Raw genomic sequence first — 21,145 nt, 5'->3', positions numbered from 1 at the left:
CCGTTTTAAATACTAATTTGGTGTCCGAGATTTTCAGGAATGGACAAGGCCTGCAGCTCGCTAACCCGTCTTGCGGAGGTGATGGCTACTAAGAAAATGGTCTTGATAGTAAGCATTTTTATGGGTAGTGCTTCGATCGGCTCGTATGGTACCGCTATCATGGCCCTTAGGGCCCATTTAAGGTTCCAGTCTGGAAAAAGATTTATGGGTCTAGGCCCTAATCTAGTTGCTGCTGCTAGGAACCTGTTGACCCATCTGTTGTCTGCGAACTTTGTGTCACATATGGCGCTAAGGGCTGCGACCTGGACCTTGAGGGTGCTTTGAGAGAGGCCCATCTCTAGGCCCTCCTGCAAGAACTCTAAGATTAGAGGGATGTCCGGGATAGGATCCCTTCCCTGTCTCCATGAGGAAAACCTTCTCCATACTTTCTGGTAGATAAGGTGGGTAGTCTTTTTTTCTGCTGGACATTAACGTTTCTACTACTCTCTCGGAGAATCCCTTCTCTTTTAGTGAGGATTCCTCAAGAGCCATGCTGTTAAGTGGAGCTTGTCTAGGCTCGGATGGTTCAGTGGCCCCTGCGATAGAAGATCTGTCCAGGTAGGGAAGGTGACTGGGTCCTGGACGCTCAATGTTGCTAGAAGACCGAACCAGCTTCTCTTGGGCCAGAAGGGGGTCACCAGGATTAGTGTGCATACCTGGGTTCTGAAATGTAAGAATCTGGGGATCAGCGGTATCGGAGGAAAGGCGTACGCCAGCCCCTCTCCCCAGTCTGGGCCTAGGGCGTCTACTGCTGTCGGCCGATCTCCCGGCCGGAGGGAGAAGAAGTTGCTTACTTTGGCATTTTCCCTGGTTGCAAACAGGTCCAATTGTGGGGTCCCCCACCGGTTGGTCAGGATTCTGAACGCCTCCAGGGAGAGAGACCATTCTCCTGGGTCTATTTGCCTCCTGCTCAGAAAGTCCGCTTTTTGGTTTCGCGTCCCCTTTAAGTGGGTTGCCGTGATCGAAAGGATCCGGCCCTCTGCCCAGTGAAGGATTTTCTGTACAATGTTTTGCAGGGTGAGAGAGCTTGTGCCCCCTCGGTGATATTGTCTGACACTATCTTTATATGCCGGTTCCGTAGCGAGTTCCCTAACTGCTGTAGGACCTGCCATACGGCCTGTAGTTCCCTGTAATTTGAGGACTGTTCTTTCGTCCTTTGAGGCCAGGGGCCCTGAAAGAACTGGTTCCCCACATGTGCTCCCCATCCCCAGGCGCTTGCGTCCGTTGTGATGGGAGTGGCTGGGTTTTGTAGCCAATGAACCCCTCTCCGCAGGTTCTCTGGGGATGTCCACCAACGCAGGCATGTTTTCACCGCGCTTGGAATGTACATTCTTGTCCCTAGAGAGGACTGCTTTTTGTGCCACGTGGATAGGACTGAGGCTTGCAGGGCTCTGGTGTGAGCCTGGGCCCATGCCACTCCTGGAATGCATGACGTCAAGCTTCCCAGGAGAGACATGGCTTCCCGAATTGTGCATAATTGTCTCCGTAGGAAGGTCTTGACTAACAGTCGGATTTTTTGTATTTTTTCCTCGGGTAGGCAGGAGCATTGCGATTCTGAGTTGAGCGTTATACCCAGAAACGTTTTCTGTTTGTCGGGATCTAGACTGGATTTTTCCCAGTTTATGATCCATCCTAAGGATTGGAGAAGTTCTAGCACTATCCCCAGGTGTTCCGTTAGGAGTTCTCTGGACTCTGCTATTAAAATATCGTCCAGGTAGGGTACTATTAGGACCGACTTCTTCCTCAGGTAGGCGGCTACCTCTGCCATAATTTTGGTGAAGATTCTGGGTGCTGAGGAGATCCCGAAGGGCAGGCATCTGAATTGATGGTGCTCTATTCCCTTGCCCATATCCACTGCGAACCTTAGGTATTTCCGGGACCCCTCGTGGATCGGTACGTGGAAATAAGCATCCTTTCAATCGATAGATGCCATGTAGGCTCCTTTGGCAATCAACTTTATCGTTGAGGCGATGGACTCCATCTTGAATTTTCTGTATTTGATGCAGGTGTTCAGAGGCTTCAGGTTTACTATCATCCGCTGCTTCCCGCAGGGTTTTCTTACTAGGAAGAGCCTGGAATAATGGCCCTGGGTTTCCTCGTCTTGCGGTACGGGGGATATTGCATTTAGTTGTTGCAGGTCCCGAACGCTTTGCCTTAGTAGGTGTAACTGTTGTTTGGAGCCTCCCGTGATAATGAATTTTCTTCTAGGAAGGGACACCAGCTCTATCCAGTATCCCTGCTGTAAGATCTTTGGGATCCATGGGCCTTCGCAAATCGCGGCCCATTGATCTACAAAGCTCCCTAGCCTTTCCCCTACGGGGATGGCGTCAGGGTCTCTGCTTTGGCTCCCCCTGGTGGGGGTTAAAAAGGATGTTCCTTCCTCTGCCCCCCTTGGGGTGACTCCAGCGGCCTGTCTTGCCCTTGCCTCGGTAGGCCTCGGGCTGTTGCACTGGGGTCCGGAAGAAGGTCTTCCCTCTCTGTGGCTTTTCTTCCGGGAATCCCTTCTTTTTGTCGGCCGCCTTCTCTAGAATCTTGTCTAAGTCCGGTCCGAACAAAAACTGGCCGTAGAACGGGAGGGCACATAGCTTATTTTTTGAGGCTAGGTCGCCTGACCACGATTTCAGCCATAACTCTCTTCTGGCTGAGTTAGACCGGGCTGTAGCTGTCGCTGAGAGTTTGACAGTTTCGGCCGCGGCGTCCGCTAGGAAATTTGTTGCCATACGCAGGATCGGAAGGGAATTTAGGATCTGTTCCCTCGGCGTCTTATTGGTTAGGTGTAGCTCCAGCTGCTCTAGCCACACCCCCAGAGTCCGCGCCACACAAGTGGCTGCGATCCCTGGCCTAAGTATGTTTGCCGCTGCCTCCCATGATTTCTTTAGAAGGCCCTCCGCCTTGTGATCCATGGGATCTTTTAACTGTGCGGCGTCCTCAAACAGCAGGGTCGTCCTCCTGGCTACTTTGGCCACCGGGACGTCTACCCTAGGTACTTCCTCCTCGAATGGGTACCTTCTTTTTACCCCTCTAGCGGAGAAGGAGCCTGCGTCTGGTTTCCTCCACTCTTTCTGGATTATTTTGGTGATATTCTTGTGGACAGGGAAGGTATGCTTGCGCCTCTCCCCTAGTCCCCCGAATATCTCGTCTTGTAAAGTACGTGGCTCTCTGGGCTCTTCCATTTTTAGTGTAGCCCTGACTGACTTAATCAATTCCGTTAAATCGTCCTGATGGAATAAGTATCTTTTGTGGCCCTCATCATCTGAGGACTCCTCGGCCGCCTGTTCCTCTTGCTCCGACCCGATAGAACTCTCGGAGTCAGAAAGCTCGTCGGGAGCATACGCCTTTTCTGGCGTTTCGCTGGCGGTGCCAGCTGTGACGTTAGGGCTGATCTAACATCCACCTTCACCAGCTTCCTAACGTCCTCCATGAATCCCCCCGATTCCTCTTTGACTAGCCTAGCTACGCATGCCTTGCATAGAGGCCTCTGATACGTAGCTGGCAGTCTCGTCCCGCACTCCACGCATTTTCTGAGTTTTGTTCTGGGGGGGGGATGTCTTTTTTATCCCCCTGACAAACAAAGCATTTTTGCGGGTAAATATGCAATTTTTCCATACTCAACATACTGGATATTTGCATTGTATTTTTTGCTGCACTGGCTACTTACGGCCGCTGAGGTTTCAGCTGTCTCTGGGGCTGGAGCACTCATTACTGTACCGGTGCTGCAGACAACCTGCGACCTGTAGTGCTGGTCTGTTCTGGCTTCTCCCAGGTTCCTATGTTTTTTTAAATTTTCGCGCTCCTGCGCTAAGTCCCGCCCCCTCCGCTCCTGATGCAGACGCGATGATGTCATCGCGCTGGACACGTGACGCGGCGCCCCGCCATCAAAGGGCTTCCTGGAGCACCGCGCTGTAACTTCTGCAGGGAGGACGAGGGGGACTGAGGCTCCCGCTTTGTACCCCCCATGGGCCGCCGCGGGAGGAACCTGGCCCGGGGGTTACTACCCCATGTGGCGTCCCGGGAGTCGTCTGGCTTGGAAGGGAGGACAGGCTGAGCCACTGCCCTCCGATCCGCCTGTAAGTAATCCTGGCTGGCTTCTCCACCAGCTCCTCTCAGAGATCCTGCCTCCTGGCAGGACAGGAAGACACTGAGGAAAGTGGGGAAGGGGGGGAGCTTTTAACCTCTCAGTGTGTTCCTGTCCTATCAGGAGGAGGCAATCTCAATTGGTGCTGTCATGGAGACAACTGGGGAAATCAGTGTTAGAAAACACCACGTGCGAGAGCAGGTCTGCGATGCCCCATTGAAATCATTGGGAGAGTTGTACCATGATTAGGATGGTGTTCAAATCGCCATGGTAAAATGCTTATGTCTGAGCGGCCTTATGGCCTTTTCAGAAACTTTTGACATGTCAAACCTTTTGATCAGGGCAGGGTCCTGCTGATGAGACCCCACTGATTGCTACCATAGAGATGTGCAGCACTATGTCCCCGCAGCTGTCTGCACTGCTTTTCAGTTCCTTCTCACAGCCCAATTAGAGGTTTATAGAAAGTGCTACACACCTCTATGCTTCCATCTTCAGCTGCCAGGAGGAGGTGGAAAGTAGCTGAGAGGGCACCACAATCAGGTGAGCGGTGCAGCCCCTCCTAGCAAGCAATGGGGGTTTCAGCAGTGGGACCCCCCACTGTTCCAAACTTTGGCATGTCTGACACGGCAGGTACTCCGTGTATAGAAGCCCTTACAGTCAGTGAGCGCTCTCACATCAGGTTCCTCCCTGTCACACATTCTCTTTATAAACTATTAGAAGGTTTCACCACCGATAGTCTTTACAGATTTCTTAGCTGTGTTATTAACCGGGATGAAGTCAGAACGAGGAGATGTTGTAGAAAAACTCATTTTATTAGGACTTCATTTGGGTCCATTGCTGAAGCTCATATATTCTGCACCACTGTATCAATACATTCCAGCAGGAGGGGCTCCGCACTCACCAAGGGGAGACCGTGCAGCGCCATCTGCAGAAGAGAGGAAGACATTACAGGTCTAAGGATACACATACACCATCTTCCATCCCTTACTGGATTGTGCAAAAATATGGGGTTAAGGAAAATCAGTTTCTACACCCCAACTGCTATAGAGGGTTCGGGAGCCATTGCTGAATACATCCATGTGTGTCATTTAACAAATCTTATAAAAAGTACTTTAAACAACTTACGCCGAATGCAAACTAATCTGAGTGACCGCTGGGCGTTTCTTTAGCAGCAAATGACCTGAGTAGCAACCCTTCCCATGTAGGCGTAGTTCATATGCAAGGCTTCCTGCATCAGCCACGGCATCCATCAAGCCAACATGGGACAGGTAGCCAAAGTCTCAGGACACGGAAATAAAAATATTCAGGACTGCTGCTATACATGGATATGGACTGAAGTGTTTGCCTTCAAAGGGGTATGCCAGTAAGTGGCTGTTTGTTGAAGTCTCCACCTATCCAGTGGATTGGTGAAGACAGCCGGGACCACTACTGATCCCAAGAATGGGGGTCCCATTTGCTCCACTTCTGGTCACAGTAGGATCGCTGCTTCAACCAGAGTGAATGGAGAGCTGACCGCACATGCACGGGGCCAATGAAATGGACACAAACAACCAAGCGTTATGCACGGCTTTTTCCGTCAGGCTTACTGCAATGCGTAAAGCAGCAGCGCACGGCTCACTCTCCATTCAAACTGACATCACTCAGGTCGGAGCTGAGATGCAGAAGTGACCGGCAGTGGGGTCAACAGAGACCCGCTCTGTTCTCATGTTCGGTGGGGACCCCGGCAGATGAACACCAGCTGATCAGTTATCCTCTATCCCATGGATAGGGGCACAACTTTATGAACAAAGCCTTAAGAGGTATACCAGTAACAATCGGTTTGACAGCTCTGCCCTCCCCTTCCATTAACCAAATTAGGGGATTGTCCAGTATCTATTTTTTTTTTTTTTTTTTTAAACTAGACCCCAAAGAAGTGACACTAGTCGATTAGCTGTTCAGGCGGTGAATGTCAGCACCACAACAGATGGGTGGTACGAAGCAGAAAGCTCTGACATCTATGCAGTGGCCAGAACTGGTAATTGCAGGCGCAGCGGCCATTACTTTTAATGAACTATGCCTGCAATTACCAGCACCACCCACTACACAGTGGTCAGCGCCATCTGCTTCCACTCCATACACAGCAGGCATCCAAACAGCTGATTGGCTGGAGGCCCCAATCCGGGACCCTGGCCTATCAACTATTAATGAGCTATCCTAATCATCCATAGTAGTTACCAAGAAAACACCTTTAAGACTATTCACATTGTCATGTTCATGGAATGTGCCAAATCCATATTTCTTGCCCAAAACAGGAGCAAATCCCATCTCAGAAGACTCAATCACAGATGTGTTCCACAATCAGCAGGCTCTCTTAATTAGAAAGTATACTTGCAGAAAACTTTACAGGACATACAGTTGCATTATGGGAGCTCAGGGGTTTGTATAGAGCGGGATCAGGAGCCAGTCCCATTTCATTCAATCAAGCAACACCTGTTCACAACAGGGACAATCAGCTGATTGGAGCTGTTAACCCTTTAAATGCCCCAATTGGTATACCAGGTTACCAAACGCCCATCCTCCCCTCTCTCTCTTCCATCCCTGTGGAGTTATATGGGAGCCGAGCCGAAATCCAAACAACAAAGTTATCGCCCTAATATGCCCCTGGAGAGGCTATTAAGTTTCTCTTGCGTGGCCCTTTACACTGTATGACTGTGTTACACTATGAAAGCATCCGCTTCCACCCCCTTCAGTCTTTTACTCACTTTGACTTGTCCTTTGGAGCATTTGTCTAGGAGCAGTAGGCACTCGGTAGCTCCTTTGAGTAATGCTTCGGTCACAGGCGCAGAATTCGGATTGGACTCAGAAGAAAGCTCATAGATCAACTTTACAAGAGCTTTTAAGAGTAGAGGTAGCCTTGGGGGGATCCTAGGGAAGGAAAGAGAACAGTAGACAACTATGAGGTCTGTGCGCTGGAGCAAATATATATAGCTTTAATGATTAGAGACTAAAATTACACAGAACACAAAGCAACAGGACAGAGAAGACTGGACCCACATTGGTGGCTTAAGGCCCCCGTACACAATATACTCATCCAAACCCACAGATAACAGCGGCCACGGACAACTCTGGGGTGTACGGGGATCAACTTTTCCCTGACAGAGGATATCAAGGAAAAGAAAGGTCAGGGACATTAAATATCAACACCTGGTCCTTATAGTGTCAGGGAGATAAGCCGCCGCCACCACCAGAGCTGTCTGGCTGCAGCTTAAAAGGGGTATTCCGGCAATGGGATAGATCGGTGGGGATCCAACTGCCGGGACCACTGGGTGGGTGAAAACAGAACAAAGTCCCATTGCCAGAATACCCTTTTAACACCCTAAACAAGAGCATTCGACATAGCCGAATGTTCAAACAACCGATCGGCTGACAGTTGATGAAAGCGTATAGACGCATTGATCCTACCCATGAAAATATAGAAGTTCTAAGCCTGACGAGTCCCACCTTGGCCATGCGTATTTGATGGTTCCCTGTAAGGTTTCCAGGATGCTGAGGCGGGCCGTTTCTTCTGGCCCATCATAGACCTCCAGATACCCCACTATGACACGTAGCAGCCGCTTCATGTGACGGACAATCCTAACTCCAAGCCTAAAGAAGAAGATTAGGAACGTCATTATGGCTGCACGTAACGACTAAAGTTTTGTCATGAGGTCACACAAGTCCAGGGTCACACGGGGCGGTTTTTGATTCACTGCTGACTTGAGCTTAAAGGTATTTTCTGGCATATGGAAAAAAGTGGAGGGCGTGTAAAAAATAAATAAAAAATAGTGCATAATGGGCAGTTAGATGCCCTCATGTCCAGCTGCTCCAGTCACATGTGACAACTCAGCCAATTACAGCGATTCTACAATGAACGTTATATAAACTGTTGAAGCAGATTGACTGAGCAGTGGCATGCACAATGAACAGCAGTGGCTGATGCAGCAACATCCAGACCAGAGTGTATGTAAGAGGGTACTCACACGGGGTTAATACAGGCAGCCTCTATGTACAGGGGATAGTGGATGGGTGTTAGATGGTCCCCTTCACAAGTCCTACAGTTTCTAGAGCTCAGCAGGAAGTGCTCCTGTGGTTACGGTGTGTGGGTGCAGGTCTTGGAAGAGAAGGCGCTGCCAAGAATTAAGGACACCGTGGGACACATCCCTCAGAGAAGAGCATCACATATAGAAGGGGAGACACCAGGAGCCCCCTTGTACCAACTGGAAGCCCAAAGAGACAAAGGAGCCACGATCTGCAGAGTAGAAATCAATTGCTGGTGCAGCTTTTACAAGACCTGTTGTATAGGGAAACGCCGCAGTGACTTCTAGTTAAAGAGACAACAGCGCTCCCCGGTTACGCTGTCCTAATGCAATACACCACCGTGCGTCCTGGGAAAACAGACGCTGTGTTTAGTTATAGTGTGTTGCTAGTAGTGCAGCATCAATCTTGTTTAAAAGGACTGTGTTCTGCTAAAACACAATGGTACTTGTTTACTCATGCAGCAGAGGACAATGGCTTTTCTTCACACTAATTAAAACCCTGACAGCCAGAGCTTCCCCATATAAACACACGCCAACCTGAGCAAACAACATATACTGAGTTTACTTTAGCCAATGAGGGAAATGGAGGTTTTCACGATTATCTGTATAATGCTCAGCATTTCTATGCAAAAAAAGTTGTTAATTCGTTCAGTCTTTCGTTCGTTCGATAATCGTCGTGTGTAAATGGGGCTTTACTCTCGTTGCTACTTACGCTCACACCGGTATAATCTGTGTTCTTATATAAAACATTGTATAGTTATGTTAACTCCATTGCTCCATCATATCCTTAAACCTGCGTTGTGCACCAGCTTCCTGCCACAAGTACGCCCTCCCCAGCGCTCAACTGAGGATTGAAAACCTTTAAAAAACATGCAAAAGTGCCCCAAACGGTCACGTGAGTAAGATGTATAGAGATGTATTCAGCAAATAAAGTTTATTCTTAGTTTCTTGGAAACCTGAATTACTTTCCATGACGCTCACAGTTTTTCCTTAGTTTTCAGCAGACTTTGTGGCGATACGTCTGGCTTAAAGGGGTTGTCCCGCGGCAGCAAGTGGGTCTATACACTTCTGTATGGCCATATTAATGCACTTTGTAATGTACATTGTGCATTAATTATGAGCCATACAGAAGTTATAAAAAGTTTTTCACTTACCTGCTCCGTTGCTAGCGTCCTCGTCTCCATGGTTGCCGTCTAATTTTCGCCGTCTAATGGCCAAATTAGACGCGCTTGTGCAGTCCGGGTCTTCTTATCTTCTCAATGGGGCTCCGTGTAGCTCCGCCCCGTCACGTGCCGATTCCAGCCAATCAGGAAGCTGGAATCGGTAATGGACCGCACAGAAGAGCTGCGGTCCACGGAGGGAGAAGATCCCGGCGGCCATCTTCAACCGGTAAGTAAGAAGTCACCGGAGCGCGGGGATTCAGGTAAGCGCTGTGCTGTTTTTTTTTTTAAGTCCCTGCATCGGGGTTGTCTCGCGCCGAACGGGGGGGGGGGGAACCCGTTTCGGCGCGAGACAACCCCGATGCAGGGACTTAAAAAAAAAACAGCACAGCGCTTACCTGAATCCCCGCGCTCCGGTGACTTCTTACTTACCGGTTAAAGCTGCGACGCACGTGAATTATACTGCGTGGTTTTAGCAAAACAAGGTTATTCATTGTATAATGAAGTTATACAAGTTTATAAAATACTTTTGGTATCAATTTTTAAACACCTCTGCTTGCTGTCATTTAATAGGAACCTCTAACCAGCACATAATTGGGGTAAATCAGGAAGATTCCTGTTAAATACCAGCAAGCAGAGATCTTGGAAAAAGGAATAGAAAGTACACTGTATAATGAACCACAGTCACTTGCTAAAACCATAATGGTGGATTCACAGGTGGCGTAATATTACCATATGGATAGATCCGACACAATCTGCACATCTTAAGCCCTTTTACACAGGATGACTGTCAAGCGCTTAAAGTGCCCCCCACAGATGTCCCAACAATCACCACTCTTGTGCTTCCACTCAGGAGCGATAATAGCTCAGCGGACGGAAGCGGAGCGCATTGGAGATCTCTTCTGGCCGCCTACCTCCATTCAGAGTGAACAGGCAGTCAGATGAACAACTACCTGTTTACACGGGCCGAATGTAATCAGGTTTTTATGCCTGCATAAACCGAATAAATTACCGTTTGCTGTTCGGTCGTTGGCAGCGTTTACACTGAACGATAATCTCTCCGTGTAAAAGGCCCTTAAACGTGGATGTGCTGCGTATTTAACCATTTGTAATGAAAGCTCTATCAAAAATCCTCATGTATCGTCAGACGTGCAGATCTTGCTGTGGATATGTCCATGGCGTAAAGTTACATTATGTGTCTAGCTTTAGATCCCCTTTAAATTCCTCAAGATTTCCACAAGTGTTATTAGGGAACATGGTCAGGAAGGTACTCAAGACCCCCACTGTTACTAATGCAAGCAGCGGCTCCGGGTCTGGAGGACTCAGCCCAACCACATATATAGTGTATTCCCCCTATGTGCTGTGTAATGCTAGAGGGTTTCCCTTGAGGTGGTGTCAGTATCCTCCCCAGTGATTGACCGGAATATTGGGATGTCCATTGGCACTCACTATAGACTCTACAATACATGCGGCTAAGCACAGAAGACCGGCAGTAAATCCTTCACCTCTCCTGGAGAGCGGGCAGCGTGCGGGCGTACAGTCTACGGAGGGCGATCTTGTGCTCCATCTCCATGTGTGTAAGAACCAGCTGCAACACTTGGTCTGAAGGATTCTCTCCGTCTTTTTGGTAAGTGCCCAATGCAGGCGGTGGCTTGTGGAGGACAGGAAACAGATCCAACAAGCAGGGCAGGACCACCTGATGGGGGAAACCAGGAGGATTACAAGAGGCTCAGCTCGTACCCGTCTCAATCATAGGCGCCATCATAACAGATGACCGTAAGCCACATTCACATGGCGGATTCCGCTTCGTATTCATGACACAAATCCGCAGCTGAGCAGCGACTTCCCATTCAGATTACAGCGGATCAGAACGCGGACTTAGCTGTTTTCAATGAGCGAGCCACATGCAGATTTCCCATTGCGAATTCCACATCAAGCCCTGTGTCACTATTTTATTGACAAACAGATTTGAAGTGGACTATGGCGCAGATTTCCATTCAAATGAAGGGTCACTTAGATGACGCAGATTTGATGCAGAATCCGCCATGTGAACATATTCCAAGGGACAAATCCCAGCGCTATGAGAAAAACTACTAATACCTCTGGTACTAAAGACCATACTGAAACTAGACATCAAAGTCCAGAACCTGAGTGGGGATATAGGGCCGGTGCCACAAGAGTGTTTTGTTGCCCTCTGATGTCCAAGCAGTTCTATAGACAGCACACAGCCCCATTATACGCCGTCCTACCAAGAGTGATGGGACACCTGAGTGAGAATTAAACTGTACTTATTTCCATATGTTAATATTAGTGGGGCTCCTTTGGCCCTAATGACATTAAATACTCTCCAGGGTGTACATTCTTCTAATGTCTGATACACTTCAGCTGGGATTTCCTTCCAATCATCCTGCAAACATCTGGTGAGTTCTATCAAAGAAGTTGGACACTGTTCATATTTCCTGACCCGATGTTCAGTAGGGTTCAGGTCGGACAGCCGATCCAATCATGGAACATCCACATCCTCAGACCAATGTAAAACAACGTTAGATGTCTGACAAGGCTCGTTGTCTTCTTGGAAGTATGGCCGACCATTCCCAGAGTATTACCACATTGTCAGCAGCACATTATTGTCTAGAATGTCAGGGTCACCTCTGTGTTCATGGTTCTTGTCACTACAATCAACGGACCGAGACCATGTAATGTAACATCCCCAGACTAGAACAGAACCGCCACCGTACTTACCTGTTGGCACAACAGTGTCAGACAGAAGGTGTTCCCCAGGATCCCCCACACCCAGGTCCATCCAACTGATGTGAGGATGGAGAAGCACAACTCATCACTGCATCGAAGGTTCTTCTATTGCTCAACTGTCCAATGACGATACTTCTTGTAGACGGGCCGATGCATCTTCTTTGAGAGAACTCGTCAAACACTTGCAGGATGAATGGAGGGAAATACCAGCTGACGTATCAGACGTTAGTAGAAAGTATCCACAGAGGATCCGATGTCATTAGGGCCAAAGGAGCCCCACTAAGTATTACCATATGGAAATAAAGAATATTGATTCTTGTTTAGGTGTCCAATTACTTTTGGCAGGATAATGCCTCAGTGCTATGGGGGTATACACATGAACGTTTGTTTTTTACTCTGAAGCAAAGTCCGCATTATAAAAAAAAAACCTTCATAGTACCTCCTATTCCAGTCCGATTCAAGGATGAAAAATAGGGCATGCAATGATGCAACGCACACGAAGGTGCATTGTCCATGTATATTGGACAGCACATGGATGGGCGTCCATGGTGAGAGTTGTACCCATGTGCCATTCGCCTAAAGGGGTTGATTTTTTTGTCTGACATTCTTTTGCTGTGATTTACCGTAGGATATTCAAACAGCGCTTGGCACGAAAATCTGGCCATCTGAATGGGCCCTTAGGAAGCCAAGTGACAACCATTATGGGAGCTGCATAGTGGAGCCTTTTGCCTCCAGGTCACAGTCATGCTGGAGTCCCACATTACAGTCACACGGCAGATTTACAGCACAGACTTCGCGCCAAAAAGGACAGTAAATGCGTGTAAATAAGAGACACATATAGGGAAATCCAGACTTCTCAGCAGCTTTCTGTCACCAAGACCTTCCTTACCTCAATGACTTCCACATCTGTACTATAGAGGTGGTTGCGAAGTGCGTGAAACACAACCAAGGCCCGATTATACTGCCTCAGCTCTGCCGCTGGCTGTCAATGGAAAGAACATGATCTATTAGTCTTATTATATAGATGAACAGCCCCCCCTACTGATCACGGATCTCCAGTGTCCAACTACAGAAACATTACCTACAGCAATAGTGCACAGATGAGCTCCAGAGAAAACTAACTTTTATAGTACTGATGAGACCCAACACACTTCTCGGGGACTTTACTACTAACCTATTCTTATCAGTAGTTGGTCGCAAGGGGTTCGCCACTCGGGAGCTGCGCCTACCCCACGGACAGAGGGGTCTACTTCCATCTCGGTCTGCGATGACAGCAGGAAACAGCTGATCAGTAAGGGTCTGGAGGGGTAGACCCCCGCCAATCAACTACTGATGATCTATCCTGAGGACAGATCAATAATAAAGTCCCAGACAAGCCTTTTAAAGGGATATTTCTATGAAAAACATTGAGGTCGGTATATTATACAAGAACTGTCCGACTCCCATAGATACTTAAAGGGCCACTCCAGTAATTTAAAAAAATGCATTCATTATGTAGCTATCCCCCCATATATATAAGTGGCCTTGTATTACCATAGTTATTTTTTTCTGTCTTAAACTTCCAGCCTCGTATTCCTCAGATGGTCATGTGATCTCAATTCTGAGCAGCTCCGATCTACTTGGGGTTATTGAGAGTGAAATGTAAAAAAGCTCACTCGCTAGATGGTGGTTGATAAGCATCAGAAAGGAGGCTGCAGTTCAAGAAAATGACTGCAAGAGTGTGAATGGCAATCAGTTGAGGAGAAGAAAATTAGGTTTTCATCAATGTGGCCCTTTAAGGGTCTTTTATACGGCCTGATAAACAGGCGAGGACACTCCTGAGAAGGTTTGCACAATCTGCTCGTTCGTTGGGTGATCGCATCTTTCATGCGGTGGCAAAAAACTCATTTCAGGACATCTCTGCATGTAAATGGGGGAGGGGCTGCCAACAGCAATGAAACTCTATGGGGACAAACTATTTGTTCCCCATAGCTTCTGAATCCATTTCTAGTAAAGCTAGGTAGAATAGCGCCAATCTAGCTGATCAGTCCTCGCGATCGCAGCCACATCTATTAATGCTCCTAACCATTGTAATACTAGATATCGCATCTGGTCAGTATACATGGTAGATGAGCGAAGAGCCACAGGAACCCACCAGTGTTGGGGGCACAAGCTGCCAGACCCCCATCAGATATTCATGGCATACCCTTTCGACAGGCCATCCATGCTTGCAGTTGGAATATCCCTTTAAGTCATAGCCCCTCCCATGAGGAGAACACTTAGAAGATAGTGACCAGAAGTTATAACTTCATCTGTACTTTTAAACTCCCAAAAACTGGATGTACCAATTTTTATAGATCTGCCCCATTGTCTAATCACTTCATGGAGCGGCAGTATTCAAGATGGCCATTGGGCGCCACGTTCACAATGCAGAAAACTCTCTGCACATAAAACGAATGTATCCATAGGCCTCAATTATCTAATAGAGGCCAAGAGAAGAACACACACTTTTTTGGTTTCCTTTTTAACCCCTTCGACGACGTATATGTACATCACAGAGATGTGGCGTGGGTATGCAATGAGCTCAGAAGCCGAGCCCGCTGCATAGACCGCAGTTGCTGGCTGTTTGATAGCCAACATTCACCGCAGATGTCGGACAGCTTACATGCGCAGTCAATCCTGACCATGGGACACAAATTGTCAGCTCTCCCATGATGCTTAATATGTGAACATGAAAAATAAAATATACTGCAATACTGAAGTATTGCAGGTTCAAGTCCCCTAAGGTGACAAAAAACACAAAAACGCCTTTTTCTGCATAAAAAAGCCTGATCAAATTATCACATTTGTAACCGCAGTCAAATAAAGCCCTAATAGTAAGGTTTGGGGTACACGTCTGGGAATCCTCACAATGTACACCCCCCTGCAAAAGGAAGTGTGATTAGATCTGTGCTACTGTCCATATGAAAAACCCTGCATGCGAACAGCCTCGTAGGCGGTAACGGTCCAAATCTCAACCAGATGCTGCAGTTAATCTGCAGTGTGACACGTTATACTGCAGATTTAACCCCTTGTAATGCATAGTGTGAAAACCGCAGCATCATTTTCAGTAAATCCAACCGCATCACATGAGGATTTTACTGCGGAATCTCAGCAAATTCCATAGTGGATTTTCCACTGCAGAAAATGCATCCGATGTGGATGTACCTACCCATAAAGAGAACCTACCTCCCCCTATGAGCATCATAAACTAAGTTATACTACTCAGAGGGCAGGTTCTCTGCAGGCTGCGCATGCATTCCCATCGAGTTCTATGGAAGTGTGCATGCACAGTCTGCAGATTTAAAGGGGTTTGGTCATTAAAACACATACTCCGCTATTTCCCCGTCAGTCTCCTTGGCACATCATCTCCTTGCTGAGCTTTTCCAGTCCCCTGAGTCACCTCACCGCACGCCGGCCGGCTTGTTATGGAGAGGACATTCCTCCCATTCTCTTCCGGCTGGGTCAGTGGAGGTCACATCCCTGTGACGTACCGTTCACTGCCTAGAAAGGAATGCTGATCTATTGCCGAGACAGCTCGCATGAGCAGCCTCTGAAGTAGATAGGCACTCCCCCTGCTGGCCTGTACCATAACGTACATTGGGTTGCAAGAAGAAGACTGTCAGCATTGTACGCAACCTCACAGGAAGGAAAGGAATTAGCCAGTTGGAGGGAAGGTGACCCCCCCTGGACTGCAGGAGACAGGAGAAGATCGGTGAGGTGAAGATCTGGAAAGTTGACTGATAGGTAAGTGTAGAATTTTTTTTATTTTTATTTTTTTAAATGACAAACCCCCGTTGAGCCCGCTGCACTATCCACACACCGACTTCCTTCAGTGACAGAACTGTAATGAGGAGCCCGGTAGGTATAAAAGTACACCTGCCCTGTGAATAGCAAACAGTTTACGGCTCTCATTGGTGGCGACAGGTTTACACTACAGGGAACCCGTCCTCACATTTTGAGCCTAATTATATAGTTTATGGGACTTAAAAAGGTGAGGGGAACGGGGTGAGGGGGAATGGGGTGAGGGGGAATGGGGTGAGGGGGAACGGGGTGAGGGGGAACGGGGTGAGGGGGAACGGGGTGAGGGGGAACGGGGTGAGGGGGAACGGGGTGAGGGGGAACGGGGTGAGGGGAACGGGGTGAGGGGAAGCAGTTTCATACTCACTGTGCGCACAAAGCGAGCCTTTACAGCTTCCTGGGTACGCACACTCTGCTATAGAGATGAATGGGAGAGCGCTCACAGCCAGCTGAGAGGGTCCTGCTCTGTACGCACAGCGCTGGCACGGAGCACTCGTGGGTATGAAATAGCGCCATAGACTTCCCGTTCCCTCATGTTTGAGGGCTCCTGCACACTTGCGTTTTTCTTCGTGTTTTTTTCACACAATCGTCAATGGGACTTTCTAATGTTAAAAATGCATGGCACCAAAATCGCAAACCACCGACCTGTGATGTGTTTTTAACATTAGAAAGTCCCATTGACAATCGCGTTAAAAAAAGGCGCAAGAAAAACGAAAGTGTGCAGGAGCCCTCAGCCTCCTAACCTATATGGTGACCAAAGGTGACAGGTCTCCATTAGTGTAACCACGCACCAGCTCACGTTTAGGTGGACACAGACGGAGGAGCTGAGACACATCCGTTGACCAGTAGCCCTCCAGTAGCCAAGAGCCTTACCAGCGATGGACTTACCACGTTGTTGATGATATGGTGGAGGCAGCGGATGCCAAGCACTTTATTCTCTGGCTTGTAGTCATCAGAGAAGAGGAGCGAGGGGGGCATCACCCTACTGAGGAAGTCAGACAGCCACGGCCGGGGCACCCGGAACAGCATCCAGGAGAAGACCAGCTTGGAATCCGGGTGCGACTCCCACGTGTCCCTGCAATGAAATACATTTCCCATCATTGATCGGAATACGAACAGGAAAACCGAACATAATCTGTATAATCCCCCGAACGTCAACCAATCGGGTGCGGCATGCCCGGCCGTCAACCAAGTGGGTGCAACGTGCCCGGCAGTCAACCAATCGGGTGCGGCGTGCCCCTTAAAGAGGTTGTGCCAAGTTTTACACTTGGCATAGCATGGACATCACACAACACCATTGATTTGTGTCGGTATAATCAGATGTGCATTCTTTTACGCGTACAGAAAGAAAAAAAAAAAATCACAACACACCACATTTTTTGGGGGGGGGGGGGCACGCAGGGACTGATATTAATGCCTGCGTGCAGGAGTGTTTACCAGGGTGTTCCTAAGTCAACTTTTATCAACTATTCACAAAATTGGGGTCCCACGACCCTCTTCTCCTCCCTGCGGTCTCACTGCGCAGCTCGCAGGAATAAGGAGCAATGCACGGTGCTGCTCCATTAATGTCCATGTTACTGCGGAAGGTGCAGCGAGATCAGGGGACCCCTGTTCTCGGGATCGTGGGGGTCTAGCCACTGGGACCTCCACCAATCAGGAGAATGGGGTCCCCTAGTATGAACAAGCAGTGGCTGGCACGTGCGGTATCACGCCATTTATCTCTACGGCTGAATGTAGGGCTCGACGATCCTCAGCTGCCCTGTAGGGATGACCGGAGAGACAACCCCGCGCTGCTAAGGGGGCACTTGGACCCCTCTTGCGATCAGTGGGGTCCCAGGGTGATTCCAGGGAGTCATGGGGGATTTTCTCTGCTGTTTGAACCCACTAAAAGCAGACACCCAAATCAAAAGGGAACGAGTAGCGCGCCAATTTTGCAGCAGCGCGTAAAGCAGGCTGGGAACAAGTGCGGTTGCAGCACTCAGAGGTGACAACGCCCCCCTGTGGCATGTGGGATATTACCCTAACACCCCCTTGGCCCCCAGTCAGTAGACCGCCGCTCTGTGTAGCATCCTCACTTGCGGAGCCGCGGCCCCAGCAGCCTCAGGGCCTCCAAGAAGGTTCTGTACGGCGGCTCCTGGCGCCCTTTCAGCAGTTCGGCCACCGATGTACAGCTCGACGCCTCCAGGAGGGTCCGCAGCAGCTGTTTGGCCAGACGGCGGATCTGTGCGTCGCTCCACGGCGTGTCGTGAATATGGGCCCCGCAGAGCAGCAGCAACGGGGCCACGGCACAGCGTAAAACACACTCAGGGTCTATTAGATTGGGCGCCATCTCAGATTCCTGCAAATTAGGGGCCCCGTGCTCATGTGCTGCTGATTCAGGGGCCACGTCACTCTTCTCTGCTCCTCCACTGTTACCAGGTGACTCAAGGGCCCCATCTTCCTTTTCCAATGACAAAATCGCCCCTCCTTTCATTTCTTGTAAGATGGAAGCAACGTGTTCATCCTCTCTCCTTCCGGGGCCCCCTTCTTCCTGCGGGGCCACATTTTCTTCTGTTACATCTTCAGTCTTCCCAGCCTCCTCCGCGTTCTCTGACGTCACCACTCGCTCCGCCCTCGCGGCGCCAGCTGCGCTCACAGGAGCACCACGTGACGCTTCTCCCTTCAGAGCCTCCAAGAGCAGTAGAGACGCCCGGAGCGCCGTGGCCGCTCTAGCAGGAACCTTCTCCTCGCTTTCATCCTGCGGACCGGGCGCCGCCCAGGTAACCAGCGCCTGCAGGAGCTCGGCGCAGCCAGCGGGGGTGCTGGGGACTGTGGGAGTGCGGCCGAGGCAGACACAGAGATCAGACAGCGCGCGGCCCAGAGGATGCTCGGCGACTGCCATGCCAACGCCGGGAAGTCCCCGCCTCCGGATACTGCTGTTATAACTGGGCGGCCATATTAACTGCTGGCAGCGGCGACGGCGGCCATTTTATCTACTGGCAGAAATGAAGTTGAAGTTTGTATTTGGAGAATGTTACTTTGTACACAGCCGTATGGAGACGTGCTGTGTAAGCGTGCAGCTGGGAGAACGGGATGTGTGTGTGTGCATATATATATATATATATATATATATATATATATATATGTATGGTGTAGCTATAGTAATGGTGCATCCTCTGAGAGGAGACATAATGAGTGCAGCCAGCAGGTGGCAGCACGACTATGCCTGCACCCAGGAGGAGGTCAGTATGGAGGAGGCCGGGGGTTATACCTGTATGGCCTGCAAGGTTTCGGGACGCTCTGAAGAACCTAGAAAAGTAGGAGTCGTAATACCGGATTGATTTTAGCGGTTTCGCGTACAAACGTGTATTTCACGGGTGCAGTATAGTCTATTTTCCTCCATATTTGCGCAGGAAAAGAACACGTCTTGAACTCATTACACTAATTGGCCATTTCAAAGGCTGAGAGGGGTTTTTTGGGTGTAAATATGCACAATTTGCGTGTGCCGTTACGCACACATACGTCAACGCCGTTTCTGCAAAAACGCAGCACAACTGCGCACACGCTCGTGTGACACAGACTGCAAAACGGATGAAAATGCACCAAAACATATATACGTTTTTTAAATTGTAGGCGTATGCAAGTATTTTTACACGTTTTTTTTGCGGACGTTTCTCGCACTCCTGAAACGAACATGAAAGTGCCGCCGGCGTAAACGGGCCCTTAAGCTGTATTTCTACAGGCCCCTGTGATACGCGCCCGAGATTTGTGCGCACATCTCACAACGCACGGACGCCGCTATGTGAAGTGTGTGACCGCGCAGATTTCTTGTCGCACTCCTGTGCAATAACCGCAGGGCGGGAAGCCATTTCTCAGTCCGTGGGACGAGGGGGGAGACTTTACGCGAATCAATCCGTTCAGTTGAAGTCGGACGCACGGTGAACGTTTTAATCCTTTTTCATCCGTTTTGTTCCTTTTTTTAAATTCCAAAAACTTACGTGTTTTTCACTGTAAACTTTATTTAAAAAACTTTTGTAGTTTACGTTTTCTCGGACGCAAAAAAAAGTAGACTAACGTCACACGGGCAAGCGTGGTATCGTGGCGCTCGCCATCACGTGATTTCTTCGCAGATGTGAGTCATTTCATATAATCAAAACCGTCTCGCATCACTTGGAAGTAGCGATCCCATTGTTTTTACCGGGAAACCTTGCATCGCACCGCGTGCGCCTTGCACCGCCGACCCCATCGGGTGATGTGATGCGAGGGACGCCCAAAGATAGAAGATGGCACGGTTTTTTTTACCGCATCACTGTGCAATGTATTGCGTGAAATGTTTACGAGCTCATTCAAAAGTATGGAGTTCATATTTGCGCAAGATATGTGCGTCTCCCAACACGCAAATCTCGTCTGTGTGACCCCGGCCTTAAGTGTATAGAAACGTACAGCCGTACATCTCCATAGACTGAAGCCCTTCACGGTTCGAGACCACTAAAAGATTCAATCTTTATTAACAAACGTTAACATGGACAAACTCACATAAACTCATACATAGGATCCCCAATAACTAAGACAGGCCGATCTAAGGCTGCCTGTCCACGGGCGTAGCAGTATCCCGCTGCAGATCTCCGCCACCCGGGAGCAGGAGACAGCTAATGGTTCTCTGCCGCTGCGGAGCAGGAGACAGCTGACGGTTCGCCGCCGCTGCGGAGCAGGAGACAGCTAACTGATCTCCGCCGCTGGGGAGCAGGAGACAGCTAACGGTTCTCCGCCGCTGCGGAGCAGGAGACAGCTGACGGTTCGCCGCCGCTGGGGAGCAGGAGACAGCTAACGGTTCTCCGCCGCTGGGGAGCAGGAGACAGCTAACGGTTCGCCGCCGCTGGGGAGCAGGAGACAGCTGACGGTTCGCCGCCGCTGGGGAGCAGGAGACAGCTAACGGTTCTCCGCCGCTGCGGAGCAGGAGACAGCTGACGGTTCGCCGCCGCTGCAGAGCAGGAGACAGCTAACGGTTCTCCGCCGCTGCGGAGCAGGAGACAGCTGACAGATCTCCGCACAGATAGACTCACTGAGGCAGGGGGCTGCGCTTTCCGAAGCATACGATAACCAGGGGTCTAATTGACTTCTATTATACCAATGCACGGCTCCCCCGATCTCCTCACCGCAGGGGGGGGGGGGGGGCAGGGATTTAAATGGTTAATAGCCGTGAACGGACGATAGCGGCTATTGCCCGCGGGTGTCAGCTGTACTCAACAGCTAACGCCCGCACTGTA

General features: G+C 49.5%; 1 protein-coding gene across 1 annotated transcript; it reads right to left on the bottom strand.

Moving 5' to 3' along the window:
• Nucleotides 1-4,905: 4,905 nt before the first annotated feature.
• TTI2 (TELO2 interacting protein 2) lies at nucleotides 4,906-18,795 on the bottom strand. Its single transcript, XM_066593494.1, has 7 exons — nucleotides 17,975-18,795; nucleotides 16,788-16,974; nucleotides 12,970-13,062; nucleotides 10,835-11,025; nucleotides 7,595-7,738; nucleotides 6,856-7,018; nucleotides 4,906-5,039 (listed from the first exon to the last, which is right to left on the bottom strand). The coding sequence occupies exons 1-7, from the start codon at nucleotides 18,778-18,780 to the stop codon at nucleotides 4,959-4,961; spliced, it is 1,665 nt and encodes a 554-aa protein (XP_066449591.1). The 5' UTR covers nucleotides 18,781-18,795; the 3' UTR covers nucleotides 4,906-4,958.
• Between the last annotated feature and the right edge of the window lie 2,350 nt (nucleotides 18,796-21,145).

The sequence above is a fragment of the Eleutherodactylus coqui genome, chromosome 2 (genome assembly GCF_035609145.1).
Source record: "Eleutherodactylus coqui strain aEleCoq1 chromosome 2, aEleCoq1.hap1, whole genome shotgun sequence".
Classification (NCBI taxonomy): Eukaryota; Metazoa; Chordata; class Amphibia; order Anura; family Eleutherodactylidae; genus Eleutherodactylus; species Eleutherodactylus coqui.
This window is presented reverse-complemented; position numbering and strand designations above follow the sequence as displayed.

Coding starts and splice junctions, on each gene's coding strand:
- TTI2 (XM_066593494.1), bottom strand. CDS start 18,780: ATGGCAGTCGCCGAGCATCCTCTGGGCCGCGCGCTGTCTGATCTCTGT. Junction 7,019..7,594: donor ATCAAATACGCATGGCCAAG/GTGGGACTCGTC, acceptor TTCCTTCCCTAG/GATCCCCCCAAGGCTACCTC. Junction 5,040..6,855: donor GCTCCAAAGGACAAGTCAAA/GTGAGTAAAAGA, acceptor TCTCTTCTGCAG/ATGGCGCTGCACGGTCTCCC.